Source organism: Cnephaeus nilssonii (assembly GCF_951640355.1).
Source record: "Cnephaeus nilssonii genome assembly, chromosome: 15".
In the NCBI taxonomy this organism is placed as follows: domain Eukaryota; kingdom Metazoa; phylum Chordata; class Mammalia; order Chiroptera; family Vespertilionidae; genus Cnephaeus; species Cnephaeus nilssonii.
Genome location: NC_137086.1, coordinates 11,862,337 through 11,884,008, shown reverse-complemented (window position 1 = coordinate 11,884,008; position 21,672 = coordinate 11,862,337). Strand labels below are relative to the sequence as shown.

The 21,672-nt window shown below is 57.2% G+C and overlaps 1 protein-coding gene across 2 annotated transcripts; it reads left to right on the top strand.

Annotated features, from left to right (window-relative positions):
- The first annotated feature begins 3,110 nt into the window (after positions 1–3,110).
- Positions 3,111–14,982, top strand: SLC30A3 (solute carrier family 30 member 3). 2 transcript variants are annotated; one of them, XM_079791852.1, is made up of 8 exons: positions 3,111–3,199; positions 9,959–10,122; positions 10,517–10,663; positions 10,744–10,897; positions 11,452–11,650; positions 11,899–12,004; positions 12,265–12,399; positions 13,285–14,982. In XM_079791852.1, the coding sequence occupies exons 2-8, from the start codon at positions 9,975–9,977 to the stop codon at positions 13,431–13,433; spliced, it is 1,038 nt and encodes a 345-aa protein (XP_079647978.1). In that variant the 5' UTR covers positions 3,111–3,199; positions 9,959–9,974; the 3' UTR covers positions 13,434–14,982. The 2 variants fall into 2 exon arrangements, with proteins under 2 accessions (XP_079647978.1, XP_079647977.1); XM_079791851.1 differs by lacking the exon at positions 3,111–3,199 and adding an exon at positions 5,073–5,331 and having other exon boundaries at positions 13,285–14,981.
- The last annotated feature ends 6,690 nt before the right edge of the window (positions 14,983–21,672 follow it).

The following is a 21,672-nucleotide window of genomic DNA, read 5'->3' as shown; positions in this document are numbered from 1 at the left end:
GGGCAATAAGGGTAGAAAAAGGAAGACGACCTAGGAGGCTCCTATAATAATCAATACAGATGGTGGTGGTTTGGACAAGAGTGGGAGCAGGATTTGCTAACAGGCTGAATGCGAGTGAAAATAGAGGAGTCAGTGATGACTCTAAGGTTACTGGCCTGAGCCAATGGAAGGATGGAGTTACCGTGTCGGACATGTAAGGACTGCCGAGGGAGAAGTTTGGAGATGGGGTGATGACCAGTTTTAGACGAATGAAGCTTGAGATTAGCCATTAAGGAGGAGAGGCCAAGTGACATTTGGATATTTGATTTGGAGTTCAAATGAGAGATCAGAGAATCATCACATAGATGCCTTTTTTAACAAAAGTTTCTTTTTAATAGAGAATTTCAAACACATACAAAAATAGAATAGTGCAATTCCCCTGTTTCCATTACTTAGCTTCAACAACTATTTTTTAAATATATTTTATTGATTTTTTACAGAGAGGAAGGGAGATGGATAGAGAGGTAGAAACATCGATGAGAGAGAAACATTGACCAGCTGCCTCCTGCACACCCCCTACCGGGGATGTGCCCGCAACCAATGTACATGCCCTTGACCGGAATCGAACCTGGGACCTTTCAGTCTGCAGGCTGACGCTCTATCCACTGAGCCAAACCGGTTTCGGCTGCTTCAACAACTATTGCTTCTTGCTGTTTCTAGATAGTACTTAAAGCCTTGAGATTGGATGATATCGCCAAGGGAGTGAGGTGGTAAGAGAAGAGGGGGACCAGGTCCTGGACTACCCCAACATGGAAAGGTTGAGCAGATGAGGAGGAACCAGCAAAGGAAACGGAAAACAAGCCGTCAGTGAAGTAGGAGGAACACCAGATTATAGCACCTGGAAGCCAAGAGAAGAAACAATTCCCAAATGACAATGTTTTTATTGTTGTTAACCCTCACCCAAGGACATTCTCCCATTGGTTTTCAGGGAGAGTGGAAGAGAGAGGGAGAGACAGAGAGAAACATTGATGTGTGAGAAACACATTGATTGGTTGCCTCCTGCATGAGCCCCGACCAGGGCCTGGGCCAGGGAGGAGCCTGCAACCAAGGTATGTGCCCTTGACCAGAATCAAACCTGGGACCCTTTGGTCTGCAATAAGGGGCCGACGCTCTACCCAAATAACAGTTTAATTACAGTATAAGTGCTAAGGAAGAAGAAGTTGGCAATCAGTGTAGCATGAGAACTAGCGCAGTTTGGGGGTCAGGAGAGGCCTCCCTGGGGAAGTGACATTGAAGCTGCAGTTGTCCCTCATCCTGTCTCCAACTCCAGCCCTGCTTCCTTCATCCTGCTTCCACTCTGACAACCGACCCCTCCTTTCTGGGATGTGGGGGCTTTTTCAAGGATGTGTCAGCCAGTAGGGGGCACTGGGGATACAGTGATGAGAAAGACAAGGTCTGCCTTCAGGGGGCTTGACCTCTAGTGAGGAGACAGACACGCAAATTATTTCTTTAAAAGTGGTGAGTGCTGCCGAAACCGGTTTGGCTCAGTGGATAGAGCGTCGTCTGCGGACTGGAAGGTCCCGGGTTTGATTCTGGTCAAGGGCATGTACATTGGTTGCGGGCACAGGGGGTGTGCAGGAGGCAGCTGGTCAATGTCTCTCTCTCATCGATGTTTCTAGCTCTCTATCCCTCTCCCTTCCTCTCTGTGAAAAATCAATAATAATAATAAAAAAGTCGTGAGTGCTGCCCTGGCTGCTTTGGCTCAGTGGATAGAGCGTCGGCCTGCGGACTGAAAGGTCCCAGGTTCGATTCCGGTCAAGGGCATGTACGTTGGTTGCAGGCACATCCCCAGTGGGGGGCGTGCAGGAGGCAGCTGATCAATGTTTCTCATTGATGTTTCAAGCTCTCTATCCCTCTTCTTCCTCCTTGTAAAAAATCAGCAAAATATATTTTAAAAAAATAAAAGTGGTGAGTGCTACCATCACATATGAAGGGTGGGTCTTGGGAGCACCAGGTAGGAGCACACAACCCAGCTGCGGGGAGTCAGGAAAGGCTGCCTGGAAGTAACACCTGAGCAGAGAATGGACACATTCTGTGCATACCCTGCCACCTGGCTTGGAGCTTTCAAGTGTTAACCCTTCCCCACATGCTTGGGTTCCAAGTCTGCCCGAGCTCTCTAGCCAGCCTAAATCCTGACCTCACTGCTGGGCTCTGCTCTTCCTAACTGGTCTAGCCGGGTACGCCCCTGAGGTCCCCTTTGTCCGGCTCCACCACCCTCTCTGCTCCGGAAACTGCCATTGGCCTGTGTTCCTGGGAGCATGCAGGGGTCAGGCCTCCATCCTGCCTTTGGGACTAAGAGCGGCCTAAGGACTCACTTTAAAGAAGATAGCTATCTGAGGACAGGCAAGAAGAGCATGCGGGGAAATCAGTAACAAACCACTGCAAACACTGAAATCTCCTGCCACCAAGTTAAAGCCAGGAGGGGAGGGAGCACGCTTATGCTGTTCACCAGGAATTCCCAGCTTTGTTAGCAAGGTGCGCGGCAGGAAATGTGCTCAATAAATGTTAAATGTAGAGTTTTTACAAGACTACAGTTCGATTCAGGGCACAAGCCCAAAGCTGTGCTGCTGACTGCTGCATCATTTCCCTAGCTCTGAGGTGCAGAATGACTTCCTCAGACCAGGCAATCAAGAGGGACGCTTTGCAAAGATGTTCACGCGGCCACTTGATGGCTCTTTGAGAAACAGGTGCAAGCAGTCTGTTTCGCAGCCAGGCTTCTCTTGCATAAATTTCCAATCAAAGGCAAACTGTGAGTATTCTCGCGCCGCTGTCCCGGCTTCCGGAAGGCAGCACGTTCCAAGGCCCGACACCCAGCGAGTCGCGGCGGAGGGCAGCCCAGTCATCCATCTGCTCCAACGCCCCTTTCCCTTCCCGCCTGCCCGATCGCCGCCCTGTAGCGGGGCGGGCACCTGCCAGCGTCTGCGCACTCTCCACCCGCCCATCCCCGGTGCCCGGGGCCGCTGTCGCGCCCGGGGACTGCCCAAGAAGGGAAACCCCGGAGGAAGCCATAGCTGTCACTACCGCGTCCCCTGCTGTCGTCATCAGCTGAGGCGTGCCTCAGCAGCCCCTGCTCCCGCGGAGCGCCCCGCGGTTTCTTCCTGCTCTCGGGCTCGCCCGCCCCAGCCACTTGGGGCGGGGCTGCCGCCTCCGGGCCCTGCAGGTGCGCGGGGGTCCCTCTCTCGGAATCCGCGGGGCCCCGGGCCGGGTGCGGAGCCTAGAACACCGACGGCGCCAGGCGGGACGTGCCCAGCCGGGGCCCTGGAAAAGGCGGGCGGGAGCATGACTTGCACGCCGGCTCTGACGCGAACCAACAAGGTGACTTTAGCTGGGGACTCCCGTTCCCGCAGCATCAGTGTGCCCCCCTGTAACTCCAGGAGGGAGCTGAGGTCCCACGCCTCTCGGGGAGGTTGGAAGGAGAGCGCCACCCCCTCGGTTGCCCCCTAGCGGCGCGTGGGCTTTGGGCGGGGAGTGGGGTCAGGGCGCCCGCTGGGCGCCGCGTGGGTGGAGGCGAAGTGCAGGGGGCTCTCAGAGACCCTCTCATCCTTCGGTTTTGCACGGCTCCCCCGGCGCAGTTCGATACCTACGCACCCGCCGCCCGAAAACCTTGGCACCAGCCGCACTCGCCCCCGCAGGAACAGCCAGCCCGCCGCCCAGCTAGTTTGCCTAATCCGTCCAAACCTCACCTCCTCCGAGAAGCCCTCCCGGATTAACCCCATCACTTCCAACCACTCTATCTGGCACATGCTGCGGGTTTTTTGTTTTGTTTTGTTTGTTTTTTTTCTTGGAAGTGCACACGCGGTCTCATTGTTTGGAATAATAAAGTCCCAAAAATTCAGGACGCCCAGGGTGTTCTGAAGGGTGAGGTTGATGGGTTTCTTGCCAGGGCTTCCTAACCACTCGCACCCTCCACGTTTCCCCAGGCGTGCTTCACTCTCCCCCCTCCTCTCACGGACCCTCCGCGTTCACAGAGAGCCGCAGCTTGGAGTGCACAATCCAATCACCGCCCCCCTTCCAATCTACACGACAGCAGGTGTGAGGGGCAGAGAGCACGGAGCCTCTGAGGCTGCAGCTCCAGGGTGGGCCGCGGCCTCGGCTGTCAGGCCCTCCTTTCCGCGGGGTTCAGTTAAAGCGGGGCAATGCCCGGGAAGGTGCTACATACAGGCTTGAGGTAAGGAATCACCTGCTGGCAGGCCGACAGCAGCCTCCCCCCAGGAACCGTGCCTTGTGACCCCAGAGAGAGGGCGCACCGCGCCTCCCGCCTCCGGCTGCTCCGGAACTCTGAGCCACAAGACCGGCATTCTCTTCAGTCACCGGTGTAGCGCCCCGGGGTCCAGCCCCAGCCCTTTACGCACCGGCTGCATGACCGGCTGGGACACTTCTTTCTCGGGGCCTCAGTTTACTCATCCGAAAAATAGGGGTGAGAATAGATCGAAGGAGAGCAGGAAGCTTTTTGTCACCCCAAGTTTCTGTATAAAAATAAACGATCATGAACGGTGCAGTGCTTGGCAGCAGAGTTAGCTCACCCATTCTGACCCCACTTCCTCCACCGAGTGGCTTCTGGCCGGAGTCCCTGGAGTTCTCCCAGCTGTCTCACACCGCTCACCCCACATTCTTTCTGGCTCTCCTGAGACAGGTCATGGATCCGCACCCGTTTCTGCCTCCGTGTAGGGGGCTGGGGTCACCCGATGACGGGGTGGCGGAAGAGGAGATGCTCGCTCGCGGGCTTGCGGGGTTACCTGGATGGAGGTTGGTCCAGGAGGCCCCCCTGGCTAGAGGACCTCGGCCTGGAGTAGGTGGGCGGGGCTTGGGGGCGGGGCTAAGCCACAGAGGGGCGGGGCTATGGAAATTAGGCGTCTCGGCACCCGGCGGGGGTGCCCCCCCCCGCCGGCTCCGGCGCGGGGCAGTGGGGCTCTGCCTCTGGGGGTGGGGCGGCGGGGGCGGGGCTTAGGCCTGGGGAGACGGGCGGGGAGCCTGGAGGCGGGGCTTGGGGAGCTCGCCCCACGCGGGGCGGGGCTGCAGCGGCCGCGGGAGCCGCAGTTCGGACTCCCCGCGCCACAGTCGCCGCAGAGACCTCCACTCTGGTGGCCCCGCTGCCCCGCGGAGAGCCCGGGGGTCGGCGGGCCGCTGGGACTAGGCGCGGGGCCGGCTGCGCCTCCCCCTCCCTCGGCGGGGCCTGGACGGTCGGGGCGGCGGGGACATGGAGCCCGCTCCCGCCGCGGGGGGCTCGGAGACGACTCGCCTGGTGAGCCCGCGGGACCGCGACGCCGCCGGGGGCGGCCTGCGCCTCAAGAGGTAGGACAGCCCCGGGCCAGCCGCCTGCCCCCGTCCCCTTCGTTGTCTCCCTCGGCGCGGCGGGCCCCAGCGCACCCACCGCGCTCCCTGGGCTTCGCGGCGCGAGCTCGCTCCTCTGCGGCCCCAGGGACCCCGGCGCCCCGCCAGGTAGCCCGGACCCCGCCGCCCGGACCCCGCCGCCGCCCTCTCCCCCAGCCCCCCTCTCTCTCCCGGTCCCGCGAAACGGCTGCCCGGCCCGCCCCCCACGCTCCGGACCCTCCGCCGCCCCGACCGCGCTTGGCTTCCCCGCGAGCCGCTGCCCCCGTCGGACCGGAGTCCGCGCCGGCGCCCCGATGTCCGCATTGCTCCGGGGCCCCGGCGGCGGCAGCGCCTCTCCGCCCGGCTTCGGAGCCCCGGCTGCAGGCCCGGCCCCCCATCCGCGCGCGGGGGCTCCGGGCGGCCGTGGGCTCCCGGGCCGAGATGGGCCCGGCTCCTGGCGGGTCTCCCGGGCCCCCCGGAGGGAGGCGGGCTCCGGGAAGCGAGGGGGCGACGAGGCAGGAGCAGGTGCGGGCTGGGCGGCAGGGGGTATTCCCGGCTCCGCACAGACGGGGCCGGGGGCGGCGAGGTGTGAAATGAGGCGCCGAGCGGCCGGGACAGCGGGCCGGGGGCGGCCGCAGAACCGCCTCCGCGAACCGCCGGCCCGGCCCGCCTGGTCTCCGAGCGGCCAAGCCAGGTCCTCCTTGGTCCCCTCCGCTGGCCATTTTGTCTGTTGGCTGACCGTCCGTTTGTCGCTTTTCTCATCTCCCCCCGTCTCTCTGTTTCCCTCCAGCCCTTCTCCCTTTGTCTCTGCTGTGGTGCCTCCTTGTGTTTCTGGATCTTTCTCTGTGGCGGGGCTGCAACCTGGGTGGGTGGGCGGGGGCGTGCTTGCGTGAGCTGGGACTGCAGACCTGGGCACCCGGGGGCTCCGGCCTTGGCCTTGGCCCGGCGCCTCTTCCCTTATCTCTGCTGCAGACCATCTCCCCTCCCTCCGTCTCTCTACCCCACTCAGGATTATTTGTTGTCTGTTGAGGGTTTCGGAGGGCGAGGGGGAGAAAACTGCCTTCCCTTCTCTCTGAACAGCGTGCACCCCTACCTACACCCACACCCACACCAACAGTGAGGGCTTTAGGGCCCAATTCCTGCAGAACAAAAGGGAGCAGCCTGTTGATGGGTGGCTACCTTGACGACCGGCTGCACTGGGCCTTGCAGGACCAGGAAAGGCATCTAACCCACGGCCCCGAGGCCCCTCGGCCTCTCTCTGCTCTTCAGACCCACATCTCGGACTCCCTGCTCACCTTCATTCTCACTTGACCATTAGTCACCAAATCCTGCAGTATTTTCTGAAAGAGGCGCTTCCCTCCCGCCCCGCCCCTCCTCTGAAATGCTGCCCAGGGAGCCTCTGGCCTGGTCTGGTCTGGATCCCTCCATCTCCTCTCCTCTCTTCCCGCCAAACTGGTCCCTCAGCAAGGGGGGCTCAGGGCTCGGGAAAGGTATGCTCTGTCAATCAGGGTCTCCCCTTTTATGTCTCCTCCTCTTCCTCCCCCTGGCTCTTCACACTTAAACCCCAAGCGGAATATCTTGTCGTTGTCATTCCATGCGTCTGGCTTCCCCTTCTCCACCTCGGCCTCATCTTCTCCATCTCCCTCTGTGGCGTCCTCCCTCCCCTGTGCTCCAAAGTCCTTTGTTCCCAGTCCTCCGGGCCCCAGCCTCTCCTTGCTTAGTCCAGTGGTCGGCAAACCGCTCTGTTGACTAATGAGTTTGCCGACCACTGGACTAGACTAAATGTTACCGTGAAGTTGGAAGCTGTGAGGATTAGGCAACTGTGGCATATTGTGTGCAAAGAGGTAAAGGGTAGTATATGACAGTGGTCGGCAAACTCATTAGTCAACAGAGCGGCAGCCGTTTGCCGACCACTGGCTTAGTCAGTCCTTGGCGACACATCTGTCTCTCCCGCTAGACCAGCTTCAGCATGTGTACGCTGCCTGGCACACCTCACTGAACGAGGATGGATTTGAAAGCCACCCTCCTCTCCCCATCTCCTCTGGAAACACACCTAGAACCCTACATGTCCAGGTTCTAAGTCTCAGAAGGAAATGCCAACTAATCAACCTACCTACCAGCACTTGAATTTTCCCTGCAAACACCAAAGGTCCCCCCTCTTCCCTCACACCTCAATTCGGTCGCTTGGTGGAGCTTTCCTCAGCCGGAAGGCCAGGCCCCCCTGGCCACTGTGCTGCTGTGATCGCGTTTCTGTCTGGAGCCTTCGTGTTCACTCCTAGGCGTTCCTGTCACACTTCCGGGAGTGTTTCTAGGCCTGTATGTAGGTCCTTTATTCTGTGGAAGGTTCTATTCTTACTGGGGTTCGGGTTGGGTAGATAGTAGTGGGGGTGGGAATTGGGCTCGAATGGACTTAAAACTCAGCCAGCCTGAGCTCAGCCTGTGGCACCCCCAGATGAGGCCCTCAGCCCCGTTCATTTGTCACGGGAGGCCTGGGCGCTGTGCAGTGTGAGAGGCCTCTGCTGGGTGCTTGTGGTCAGACTCAAGTCCAGCTAACGTGTGGCAGACTCCAAAGCCCGTGTTCCTACCGCCACCGTGGCCAGCCACAGCGGTCTGCACACCGCCCTCCCCATGACAACCCAGCTCTGGAATCTGGCCGTCAGTTCTCTGTGCCAGGAACCTCAGACTTTTTGGGTCCCAACATTCCACTGCCCCCTTAAAGGGCTACCCTTCAGCCGCATGTCTAGGGAGGAAAGGTGAAGGATCTGGGAGTGGAGGCACAAGAGGTGGGTCTGGGAGGGAGGCACTAAGGCCAGGATCGTGTGCGGAGTCCTGCCACACACTTTCACACCACCTGCCCTTCACATTGCCTCTGCCTGGTGAGCGCGCGGCCTCTTTATCCAGGTCCGCCCCATCTTTCAAGGCCTTCTCGTGGAGCCTGCTCCTGTTTTAACCCGGTTTCCCTATTGGAATCGATGTCTCTCTCTCTGAGCCCTGATAGCACTTCCCCTGCTCGAAGGGCTGTCGCTACCTCCGGTGTAGACGTTTGTCTCATCCACCAAAAGCTCCCAGAGACCAGGAAGGGCTACGTGTGATGATTTGCTCATTTTGTGTTTCTTATGGTGCCTCTCATCATGAAATGGTGTATGTCTCAGCTCTACCACTAACTGCGTGGCTCCCGTAAGTCCTCTCGCTCTCCTAAATCTTTTATTTTTAAAATTTTTATTTTTAAATCCTCACTCGAGAATATTTTTCCATTGGTTTTCAGAGAGAGTGGAAGAGAGAGGGAAAGACAGAGAGAAATATCGGTGTGAGAGAAACACACCAATTGGTTGCCTTCTGCACACTGCACATGCTCCGACTAGAGCCTGGGTGGCAGGATCCTGCACCCAAGGTACTACATGCCCTTAACCAGAACCAAACCGGGACCCTTTGGTCCGTAGTCCGACTCTCTATCCACTGAGCTGAACCGGCCAGGGCAAGCTTTTATTATTTTTTAAATTGATTTAAAAGAGAGAGAAACATCAATTTGCTGTTTCACTTATTTATGCATTCATTGGTTGATTTTTGTATGTGCTCTGACCCGAAATTGAACCTGAAACCTTGGCATATCAGAATGATGCTCTAACCAACTACCTACCCAGCCAGGGCCTAAAGCTTTTATTTATTTATTTATTTATTTATTTATTTATTTATTTATTTATAATATATTTTATTGATTTTTCACAGAGAGGAAGGGAGAGGGATAGAGAGCTAAAAACATCGATGAGAGAGAGACATCGACCAGCTGCCTCCTGCACACCCCCCACCGGAGGATGTGAGGGCCTAAAGCTTTTAAAAGTGGAATTAGAAGGCGAGGGTATAGGGGAATAATTTTCCAACGCTTCTCTTGTAAACTCATATTTTAGATTCTTCTTTGGAATAAAATAGGCTCAACCGTTTACGAGGTAACTTCTGAGTTGTAAAAACTCCATGTTTTTTCACTGTGTCCCCCATTCACTCTTAGCTGCCATTACCAGACAGAAAGCACCAGGACCCTTTTTTTCTTGCATCTGCACAGGAACCTTAGGAGCAGACAGTAACTGCTCCAGGCCAGTCAAATAGATGCATGCCTCACACTTCCACTTGCTTGAATAAGGTGTTAGACTAGACCCGTGGTTGGCAAACTGCGGCTCGCGAGCCACATGCAGCTCTTTGGCCCCTTGAGTGTGGCTCTTCCACAAAATACCACGGCCTGGGCGAGTCTATTTTGAAGAAGTGGCGTTAGAAGAAGTTTAAAAAATTTGGCTTTCAAAAGAAATTTCCATCGTTGTACTGTTGATATTTGGCTCTGCTGACTAATGAGTTTGCCGACCACTGGACTAGACCATCTCTAAGGTGCTTTCCAGCTGGGAAATGTGTATGAAAAGAAAGGCTGGGATCTGAGTGTTCATTTAGGCCCCATCTCTCGTGTGGCCCTCTGTCCACAAGGTCCCGGGTGTGACCAGGCCTTGGGAAGGAGCGAGAGATGGGCCACGTCTGATGGAGCCAGTCTGCAGGGTCCAGGATCTGAGAGTGAGGAGCAAGTCAGCCCGTGGGCCAGGCCCCCGTTGAACCATGTTGCCCGCCTCAGTCTCTTCACAGAGCCCATGGAGTCCACATCGGAGGAGACGACTTTCCACTGCCACAGGGACCCCCTGCCACAGCCCGGCCTCACGCCTGAGCGGCTGCGGGCGCAGAGGCAGCTCTGTGTTGCCTGCGCCGTGTGCTGCGTCTTCATGGCCGGGGAGGTGGTTGGTAAGTTGGAGAGCTGCTGCTCCAGCCCCATCATCCCGACACCTGCCTACGCCACGCTCCACTCAGAGTCCCGGGATGCGCCAGGGGGTGGCGGTGCCGAGGAGAGGGGGGTGGCTGGCACTAGGGAGGTGGGTGCCCAGGGATCCAGCAGCAGGGGAGATTCCAGGCGAGGTCCAGGGCTGGACTCTGTGATATCTGCTCTTTCCAAAGCCCGATTTTCTTGTTATTAAGACGCCATTGTAGAAAAACTAGAAAATGTGGATGAGTGAAAAGAAGAAAATAAAAGCGATCTGGAATGCCATCACCAGTGAAAAATCACAGCTCACGTTTTGGGGTATCCCCCACTCCCATTTCCATGCCTCTACAGAGAATGTACATTGTTTTTCCCTTGCAGGTGGGTATTTAGCACACAGCCTGGCCATTATGACCGACGCAGCCCACCTGCTGGCAGATGTGGGCAGCATGATAGGCAGCCTCTTCTCTCTCTGGCTCTCTACCCGTCCAGCCACCCGCACCATGACCTTTGGCTGGCATCGCTCAGGTATGGCTCCTGCCTGAGTCTTGCCGGCGGGTACCTCCTAGGGTCCCGGCGGGTCTCTGATCGCTTGTCTCCGCCTGCAGAGACGCTGGGGGCGTTGGCCTCTGTGATCTCCCTCTGGATGGTCACGGGCATCCTCCTGTACCTGGCCTTCATCCGCCTGCTGCACAGCGACTACCACATCGAGGGGGGCGCCATGCTGGTGACCGCGGGCATCGCAGTCTGTGCCAATCTGCTGTACGGTCCAGTATGGAGCAGGCACCCTGTGGGGTTCAGGGCAAGGGGCCCTCCTCCAGGTGGGGAGAGCAGGTCCTCCCCTCCCAGCCAGACAGGCAACGCAAAACACTACTTCCCAGCAGTCTGCCCGGGAATGCCTGAGAGACAACTGGGAAAGACCTAACATTCAGAGTCAGCAGACACTCGTTAAGGCCTGCTGTGTGCCAGCCACTCTGGCTGGGGACTGTCATCAGTGTCATCGCATTGAAAGCTCGCAACCACCCAGGCCACACAGCTATTTAAGTAGCAGGGCCGGCGTCTGAATTCAAATCTCCGGCACCATGCGCTCTATTCTTGCCCCCGGGCTGCACTATTTTTCTCTCTTGGGCAATGTTGTCTTCTTCCTGGGGCTGGGAACACAGGGAGAATATAGGTGGAGAAAGAGCTCATGGGGAGGTAAGAGGGGGAGGAGAAAGGGGGAGGAGAGAGGGGGAGGTAAGAGGGGGAGGAGAGAGGAGGCTGGGAGCAGCCCCCCCCCCCCCCCCCCCGGCTGAGCTGCTGTGCTTCCCCCTCAGAATGGCCGTTGTGCTGCACCAGGCTGGGCCCCAGCACAGCCATGGGTCTAGGGGGGCTGAGTATGCACCGCTGGAGGAGGGGTCCGGGGAGCACCTGCCCCTGGTGAACACCAGTGTCCGGGCGGCCTTTGTGCATGTACTGGGGGACCTCCTGCAGAGCCTTGGGGTGCTGGCTGCCTCCATCCTCATCTACTTCAAGGTATTGTCCACCCGGCCTGTCCCAGCCTTCCTCCCCCAACTCCACCCCCATCCCCGCCTTCCCAGGGCCCACAGCCTCCTTTCCCCACTCCAGCTCCTGGCTCCCCAGGATCCCTGCCTGGGGTCCTGGCCCCTTTCCCCTGAGCAGGGTTCTCAGGGGCCTCTTAGGTCCTGTTTGTCTAGGACACCCCTAGATCTTCCTCTGAAAGGTCCCTGGTTTCCGGGCTTAGGGGTCTCTCTTTGTCTCAGCCTCAGTGCAAGGCAGCTGATCCCATCAGCACCTTCCTCTTCTCTATCTGCGCCCTTGGGTCCACGGCTCCCACCCTCCGAGATGTTCTCCGTGTCCTCATGGAAGGTGACTCAGACCCCACTGTTCCCCATCCTTTGGGCCCGCTCTGACCTCACTATCTAGCACGGGGCGCCTCTCTTTTCTCTGATGTGTGTGGGGAGAAGGCCGGGGCCATGGGGCCTCTTGCTGGAAGGAGGATTCAGGCACAGGCTGAGTTGTGGGGTCACAGGCTGAGGGGGTACAGAATGGGGGAGGGGGAGTCTGGTGGGACTTGTCCCTGGGCAGGAATAGCCCCAGTAGTAAGGCTTGGTGGATGCTGCTTGCAGGTGCCCCCCGAAATGTGGGCTTTGAGCCGGTGAGGGATACCCTGCTGTCAGTGCCAGGAGTCCAGGCAACTCACGAACTGCACATGTGGTCCTTGACGCTCACTTACCATATTGCCTCTGCACATCTGGCCATCGGTGAGTCCACACTGGCCCCGCCAGTTATTCCTAGAAGCGTCCCCCCGCAAAACAGAGGTAGATAGCCTGAATTACTGAGATTGTTTCCGTCTCTGTCTTTCTCTTCTCTCTCTCTCTCTCTCTCTCTCTCTCTCTCTCTCTCTCTCTCTCTCTCTCTTTCTGTCTCTCTCACCCTCTCCAAAGTAGTGCAGGGAACTAGTAACCCTTTACAAGGTCACTAGTACCCACCTGGGTAGGAGCTAGTGATGAAGCACAGTTAGGCAAATCCAGCACCTCCACTCAGTGATCCCACATACCTACTAAAAATGATGACTATGAATACTGTATGGCAACTAGGGAAACTGTTTATGGTATAATGCTAAAAGGAAAGGCTGAATATAAAATTATCTCTACATTATGATTCAACTATTAAAAATATATATGGTGACTCACAAGCTGACAAAGGATTTTTGAGTTTCTTCCAGATGCAAGAAGCAATCAGAGGCATGCAATTTGGATGCCAAAAATATGATACTTTGTGGGATATTTGACGATGGCTCTAGAGGGGCAATGGGACAGAATATTTAACATCTGGGTTGTCCCGGAAAATCGGGTGGCCTGGCTGCTGACATACAGCTGTATACTGATACTCAGAGAGCAGAAGAGAATAGAAAAATAAGAACAGTTTAGTGTGTTAGCCTGGTCGATTTGGGGTGAGTCTCTCCAGCCTTTTCTTTGGCGTGTTTATGCTTTTCATACAACACGGAAAGCAAATAAAGCTCCCCATTGAAGCCTGGCCTGAATGCTGTGCACGCTCCTGGGTCCCCCTTCACTGGTCCTTATCTCGGCCCCGGCCTGGTTCCCGGCACCCCTGGGGACCTGCTGTCTCTTATCACTTTCCCACAGACTCCACTGCGGACCCGGATGCTGTCCTGGCCGAAGCCACCTCCCGGCTCTGCTCCCGATTTGGGTTCTCCAGCTGCACCCTGCAGCTTGAGCAGTACCAGTCCGGGATGGACCGGTGCCTGCGCTGCCAGGAGCCTCCCCAAGCCTGAGCTGGCCCTGCCCGCTCCCCACTGCCCGCCCGGCTCCGCCCTGGGCTCTCAGAGAAGAGACTGAGCTGGGCCCTTACCCCTTCCTCTCCCTCCTGCCACCTGCCAGCTCCCCAGCCCCAAGCCCCAGTGGGCAAGACCAAAGCAAAGGGGGAGTGGGGTGGGAGTTGGGCTGAGCAGGGAATCAGTGCAGTGGGGGTTGGGGGTCCCAGCTCCCCACGGTCTGGGGAGCCACGAGCATCCTTCCCGTGCAGTTCATTTGTCTGTGTGGCAGGCTGGCCGGCTGGCTGGGGCATCTGCCTGTCTGTGTGCTGTTGGGTGTGCCTAGGCCTGGGGGAGGTCAGCAGGGGCCCCTCCCCACGTGGCCCTCGCTCTGTCTATGCAGGAGCCCCAAAACTTGCACTTTGTCCGTGTGTTCCGGCCCTGTGGTGTTGTGTGTGTGTGTCTGTGTGTGTGTGTGTTTCTTGGTGCTGTGGCCTGTGTCTCTCTGTGCCTGTGTGGCTGCGCTATGGTCTCTATGAGTCTGCACCATCCATGTGTCCCTCTGGGGGTCTGTCCATCCCTCTGTTGGTGCTGTGCCCTGGGCTTTCCCAGAGAGAGGGAGGACCCCGCTGCAGCTCCACAATAAACGTGTGTCTCACTGCATCCTTCAGCCCGTGCTGACTCCTCGGGGCGGGACATACTGACAGAATCCGACAGTCCAAGTGCCCTCCACAGCCCTCGAGCCCTCCCCAGCCCCCCCACCCCCACCACCAAATGTACCTCCCGGTGATACAGGTTGGAACCCGCAGGCTCGTCCCACCTTCCCTCCTCAGCATGCGCCAGCCTGGCAGGAGCGAAGGGCTCCTGGGAGTCCTTCCTAGAGGCTCCCCCAGGCCCCGGGGCTGCGTCCTCTGGGGGAGCGGGGTTGGACCCCAGTGCTGATGTGGGCTCGGTTCTCAGCTGCATGGGGCCGGGGGCGGGGCCTTCAGCCCCGACTGCCCACCCGCGGGTCCAGGTTTGGGCTGCAGACACCAAGGGTCTCTTTACAGTTATTTCCCTTCCGCCTCCAGAATCAGAGAGTTGGACAGATTTGATCGGACAAACCAGACTCATTGAGGAATTGATTTTTGCTTTTAAAAAACCAAACTGTTTGTGCTCTGACGTTAGATCTAGTGCTGCGGACCGGCAGGAGTTCTGGCCTCCCCGCCACGGCTGATCGAGGCCCAGCCCCAGGCAGCATTCTTTATTAGCCTGCGCGTGTTTCTGCCCGGCTCCCCCACCACCCAGCAATGGAAGTAACTTTATTATAAAATTACCTCCTTTTTGTTATTAAAGCATATTATACATATATGCTTGTTTTAAGGGTTCAACAGAGGAAATGTGTATAGAGTTGAATGTGAATGTTTCCCCCTGTACGCTACTCCCAGAGGTAGCTGCTGTCCAGAGTGGCGTCTCCCCGCTCATATTTTTATATACGCAAACACTTCTATTAATAACCTCACTGGGACCGCTTTATTGTTTAACCTGCTTTCATGACTCAGTCAGACACCCTGGCTGCACCTTTTCACGTCAGCACACGTAGATTCCATTACTCTTTAACGTCAGGCCTGTGGACCGGTCGGAAATAGGCCTGCCCGCTCCGATCCTTAGCTGGGGGCCGGGGCCGCTGAGTCACTGGCGGCCTGAGGAGGACGTGGGAGGCTGGGCCACGGTGACAGGCTGGCAGCCCCTGCCCCAGCTGCTCTCCATGCTTTGCTAGTTCCTGATACTTTCCCATTTTACGGCTCATTGATTACAGGCCCCAAGCGCCGGGATGGGGGCGGGGAAGAGAGGAAATGGAGGCTGGGGGAAATGAGGACTAGATGTTCACCTTATGAACAGCCCGACGCTGCAGGCCCACTATATACACAGCGCTGGGTCCCTCTGCAGGGGAGGGAACAGGCTGTCCAAGGCAGGAAGACCTCACAAAGCTCGCAGTCCCTCTGCCCCACCCCTGCGAGATGAGGAAGAGGACGCTGAGGCTCAGAGGGAACAGGGCTTCCCCACGGTCACCCAGTAAGTGACAGAGGCAGGAGCAGAGCTGGTTCTCACTCCCACCAGGCCCCCCTTTTGTTTTTTTTTGGGGGGGCGCTACAAAAAGCTTCATTGTTTCCATGTGGTCCAGTGCATGGGAGAGGGCTCAGGGTGGTTAAAATGATGGCTAGTGGTTTCAGGGAGAAAGAGGCTCAGACAAAAGCCAGACACCAGGGGATGCAGAGGGCCCCTCAGAGGCCTCTGGGCTCCACAGGCTCCTGGTCGTGCCTGAGGGTGAGCCTGTAGAAGAGCTAGCTACTCGCCCAGCCCAGCCTGGGGGCCGGCGGCCTGCGGAGGTGAGTCAGGTGTCGCCCATCTTCCTGATGAGTTTCACCTCCTCACCCCGGAAGTGGTTCCCCAGGAAGTCACAGAGAAGAGGGCCTGTAGGTAGAACCTGGGCAGGCAGGTCCACAAGGGCCTGGTTCAGGTTCCTCTCCAAGGCCATGGGGGCTTCCATGCGCCCTGAGTTTTGCCCACTCATCTTGGGGAGGCTTCAGCGCATCCTGGAGAGAATGCAGCCACTGCGCTGGTTTTGCATCTTTAAGAGACGCTCGGCGCCCTGACCTTCTTCTCCTCCAACTCACCAAAGAAGTGACCCACGCCCTCCAGAGCCACGTCCTCGGGCCCAAATAGAAGCCCAGAGAGGTAGGTGCGGGAGGCCTGCGGGTGCTGGTCCGCCTGGTGGAATCACTGAGTTTGGGAGCTCATGGTTGTTCGGCAATGAGTTAAGATCAAAAACAGGTGTCGCTGGTCTTGGAGGCTGAGATGGCTGAGGCGGTTCCCAAGGTGGTGAGTGGAAGAGGTCGGCGGGTGGTCGGAGGCCGGAAGAAGGGTGTTCTTGGGTCTGTTCCGTGCAAACGCTGCTGCAGCGAGAGACGGAGCCAGGGACGCTGAGGGCACTGCCCCACGCAGGCCCCTGAGTTTCTGGGCTGCTTCCTCGGCAGCCGGCTCCTGCCGGCACACGGGCCTGGGCTCTGAACTCTGGCCCCGTGGCTCTGCTACAGCTCCCCCTATCCTCTGGCCACTGGTAACCTCTCTGCCTTCCAGCTTCCTAACTAAGCAGAGGGACTGCATGACGTGGGTGTGAGCCCGCCTGGTGCAGAAGGCCCGTAGGGAAGGGCTAGCGTTGGTGGAATCCCGGATGCAGGGGAGAGATTTCCGGGGAACTGGGTGGGCCAGCACCCCGATAGCAGAGTCAGGAGCCAACATTCACATAGCTAACCCTGATCGCAAGGCACCGAGGTCGATATTATCTGCACTTTACATACAGAGAAGCTGAGGCTTACCTGCCCAGGGCATGATGCTGATAGCTGTCAGAGTTGAGATTCAAACTCAGTTCTGACCACCAAGGCCCCAGCCATCCCCCTCACCCTCCCAGTCAGGGATGGAGCATCAGGAGGACCAGGAGCGTCCTCCTTCGGGTATACCGCGTTCCCAGGGGGGTCCGGGAAACCTCATCTGCAGGAGCTGCCCGCACTGCCGTTATCTCCCCAGCCCACCTTCTCCGTAGCGTACCCAGCGGCCTTTCCCTGTGGAGCCTTCCCTGATGATGGAGTATGTGGCAGAGGGAGGGGTGAGGAGAAGGGACTGGGAAGGGCGGGGAGTGAAGGGGAGGTGGAGGAAGAGCGGAGTGGGGAAGGCCTGTCATCCATCAGCCCAGCCCTGGCAGCAGGTTACACAGCTGGTTAGCCAGGGGCGAGGGGAGCCGGCAGGGGCCGAGGCAAGGGAGAGCCGGGGGAGAGTGGTCAGGAGGAAGGGAGATAGGCTTGTCATCCTGCCAGTGCAGTTGTAGGTGTGGCCACAGGAGACAGGAGACCAAGGAGCCAGACAGAACAGCCAGCATGGGAGGCTGCAGAGCCGGCCGGGGAACATGGGGGCCGGTGGACAGGCCCCGCCTTCCTCACTGTGCTGCTTACCTGGGGTCGGCTGGGCCAGCTGGCAGGAGACAGGCACACCTTTCTGTCCAAGCGTGAGGACTGGGACCCACCAGGCTAGGGGAACAGTCTGTCTGGGGTCAAGAGGAAGAGCAGGGTGCCCGGCCAGCGTGGCTCAGTGTTGAGCGTTGACCCATGCACCAGGAGGTCACGGTTCGATTCCCAGTCGGGGCACACGCCCAGGTGGCAGGCTTAGTCCCCAGGGTGGGGCGTGCAGGAGGCAGCCAATCGGTGATTTTCTCTCATCATTGATGTTTCTATTTCTCTCCCTTCCTCTCTCAAACTATATATATATATTATATATATGTATAATTTTTTTAAGAGGAATAGCAGAGTGATAACGCTGTGTCCTCCTCCCTCCAGTGACCCTGCTGCCCCTCAGGGACGTCAGTGCAGGCCGGCCTAAGGGCCTGGGCCCATCCTTGCTGCCTTGAGCTAGACTGTCAGCGGGGGAGGGCACCCCTCTCCCCCCGGCCCGTGCCATGGCAGAGCAGAGGCAGCCAGAAGGCTCCGGAGGGATCTCAGGGCCTGAGTCAGGATGGGAACCCCCTGGCCCTCTTCCTGGCAGATCCCCCACCTCCCTGGAGAGCTGCACTCAGGGAGTTTCCTTTGTGGTTGAAGGACTCTTCACCCCCAGCTCTGGGCGTTCCCAGGGCCACCCTGTCTCTGCCAGGAGCTCCAGGGCCATCCACCAGCACCTGGCCAGTACCTTCAGGGAGGAGGGGGGCGCTGGGCAGGTCCCAGGCTTCTGTGGGGCAGAGCCCGAGGCTGTGGATGGAGCTGTGATCACAGATGATCCCACAGACAAAGACCCCGATTTCCAGGATGGGAGAGAGAAAGTGTGAGGAGAATGAGTAGGAAGGAGGGCGGGGGCTGGCCAGAGCATGTGCCTCTCTCCTTCAGCATCACTCCCTGCCCCGCCCTGCCCCGCCCTGCTCCACCCTGCTCCCCAGCTACAGCATCCCACAGGCCAGGAAGCAGTTCCCACCAGGCCTGGGCAAAGCTCTCAGAGGGCAGGTCTCCTCCGGGCGGGCGGAGCTGAGCCTCTGCACTGGGCACCGTCTAGGCCACTGATGGCGAACCTATGACACGCGTGTCTGCACTGGGCACCGTCTAGACCGTGGTAGCCCCCTGGGAAGGCACATCTCGTGGCCGCCTCCCCTACAGCACCAGAACCCCGTGCCCTCCGGGGGGCTCTGTGGTCGGTTTCTAAGTGGGTGCCTCACTCCGGGGAGAAGGGCAGCCCAGCCGTCAGCAGCCTCCCCTGCCCTAGATGAGAGCTACGCCGGGAGGGAAGGGGGCAGGCTCTCGTACAGAACAGTTTGCATTCTGAAAACACAGAACCTCCGAACAGGAGAGGAAAGCACGGTGTGGGTGGGTCTCCAGGTGCAACCCGTCTGAGCTTTCCTCTCCCATTTGGTCCCGTGCCCATGGCATCTGGGCCAGGGTTCGCTGCCTGACTTTCTCTCTGACCCAAACAGTCTGCACATTCAATTCCAGTCTCTTGTTTCCTTTGGCTCAGCCAAGGTGGGTTATACATTTCAAAAGGACTTCAGCCAGAAACCTGGGGAGAAACAAGGGGACCGAACCCAGGAAGTAAGACAGTTAACGTTTACCAAAATAAGCAGGTTTGAGACCCTACAATAGCAAACTCGCTTTTCCTCCTTGCTCCCCTCCCTCCAGCCCACCTGCTGCACCGGAGCAGGGTTCGGATCAGGACTCATAGGACTGCTGGGCGGCACAATGATGGGGGGAGGGGTGCTGATCTGCAGATTGCCCTGAGGGAAGGCACTGCTTTCCTGGTATTTGCCTCCCCAGCACCCAGCTCACAGCCTGGCCCTGAGAACTGACTGTTGGCAAAGGGATGGAGGATGGAAAGATGGTAAACAAATGGACGAGGGCTCAGTGCAAAGCCCATCACGTGTTCTCAGTCCCCAGGCTCCCCCCACGTGCCTTACACGCTGAGTCCCCAGGGCAAATCTGCAGTAGCCTTTGGTGGTAACTAACCAGGGCCTTCTCAAGGGGGGAGAAATTTATTTCCTGGGGGTCCTCAGGGTGGGTGACATGCCTGCCCAAGGCCCTGCCCTGGACCTTGTCTCCCCAAAACCACCACAAACTCACAGTGTCTACGTTCCCCTGAGCCCAACTCGGTGACCCTTGCATGAATCTCCTGTGGGTTCATCAGCTTTCCCAGCCTTTTCTACACTCTTTCAGGTCCCATCCCAACACTTTTTTTCCGTTGCCTCTTGGGACCCCAGCCTCTAAACCAGTCCCTCCCGCACTAAGCCCATAAAATCTGGTGTTCACCTTACCACCACAAAGCTGCTTACGTTGATTCAGTCAACAAATGTTTATTGAACATCTACTATGTGCTCAATACTGTTCTAGATGCTTGGGATACTCTAGTGAATCAAGTTCCCGTTCTATGGCACCATGTTATCATATACCAGAGGCCCAGTACACGAATTCATGCATGGGTGGGGTCCCTTAGCCTGGCCGACCATTGGGGCCGGTCTCACCCAGTCCTGATCCGGCTGATTGGGGCCAGTTGGCTGGCCAGCTTGGGGGAGGGACTTCGAGAGGTTGGCCAGCTGCAGGAGGTTGACTGTGGGAGCGCACTGACCACTAGGGGGCAGCTCCTGCATTGGGCATTGAGCGTCTGCCCCTTGGTGGTCAGTGTGCATCATAGCGACTGGTCGACTGGTGATAATGGTCACTTAGGCTTTTATATATATATAGATTGATTTCAGAGAGAGGAAGAGAGAGGGAGAGATAGACAATTTAGGGATGAGAATCATCGATTGGCTGCCTCCTACATGCCTCCTATTGGGGATTGAGCCTGAAACCTGGGCATGTGCCCCAACCTGGAATTGAACTGTGACTTCCTGGTTCATGGATCAATGCACTGAGTCACACTGGCCTTAGCATTTTATAACATCCAATCCTGTCTGTTAGTCCAGACCCTCTTCACCCATCGTCTGCATTTAGTGCAACATCCTAATTGGTGGTGGAATGGCTCTTAACCCCCATCTCTTCCAGATACGCGCTCGTTTCACCTGGTGCTCATTCTCTGCTCCAGGCCCCTACCAGCCACTGTCTCCCACAGTCTATGGCAGTGATGGGCAACCTTTTGAGCTTGGTGTGTCAAACTTCGCCAAAAAACTGAGCATAACTAGGGTAGTGTGTCACTTCGAGGAAAAAACATTATTTCGCAAATGTTTCATCCTCAGGAGCAGCAAATGTTTCATCCTCGGCATGCGGCCACATGTCATCAGAAATGGCTACACGTGTCAGTGCTGACACGCGTGTCATAGGTTCGCCATCACTGGTGTATGGGATATTGTTACAGAATCAGAGGTGCCTGCCAACGTTACATGGGGAACTCCCAACTCTGCCCTTTCAACGTGAAGCCCCGAGGTGCGCCGGTTGCCGTGTGTTAGTGATGAGGCAGGAATAGGATGAAGGTGACAGCTCCAAGTGGGATGCCGATCTGGAGGCGATTTTTTTCACTGAACAGTGAATAGTTGGGGGAAATGACTTTGCAGTGACAAGTGAACATGCTACGTCGGACGACCTCTTTTCACGAGAGTTGGGGGAGATGAGGGTTCATCCAAAAGTCAAAGTAAAAAAGAATGTGAGTATTTGTGAAGCACCGGAACAGTCCTTGGCACGTGACTAGAGCTGTTAACTTAAAAAAAAAAAAAAAAAAGATCAAATCTCTTAAGCATCTCAGGAGGAAAGGAGACCAGGAAACTTTTTATGGTTAATAATTATCTGGGGCCTATGACCTTCTCAATAAATGTAGAACAGGCTCAGATATGGGTACTTTGTGTAAAGGACTGTTTTTATTGATTTTTTAGTGAAAGAGGAGAGATAGAAACATCAATGGGACAGAATCAACATCGATCGGCTGTGACTGAGCCCACAACCGGGCATGTGCCCGACAGGGAATGGAACCAGTGACCTTCTGGTTCATGGGTCGATGCTCAACCACTGAGCCACACTGGCCGGGCTGTTTTCGTTTCTTGCTGATAGCTTCTTTTATTCCCCAGTGTAATAAGATCTCATTTCTGGTTGGAAGGGGGAAGAGTTTAGTCAACTGAGAGCTGTGTTATGATGAGGAGAGCCAAAGAAAGGATCAGGGCAGAAACACCTCCCACCACTTAGCAACTGAGTACACTGTGCCTGCCGCTTGGCAGCAAACACTGCTTCCCCTTGAGGACGAGGCTCTCCGAGTTCCGTGGGAATGTGTG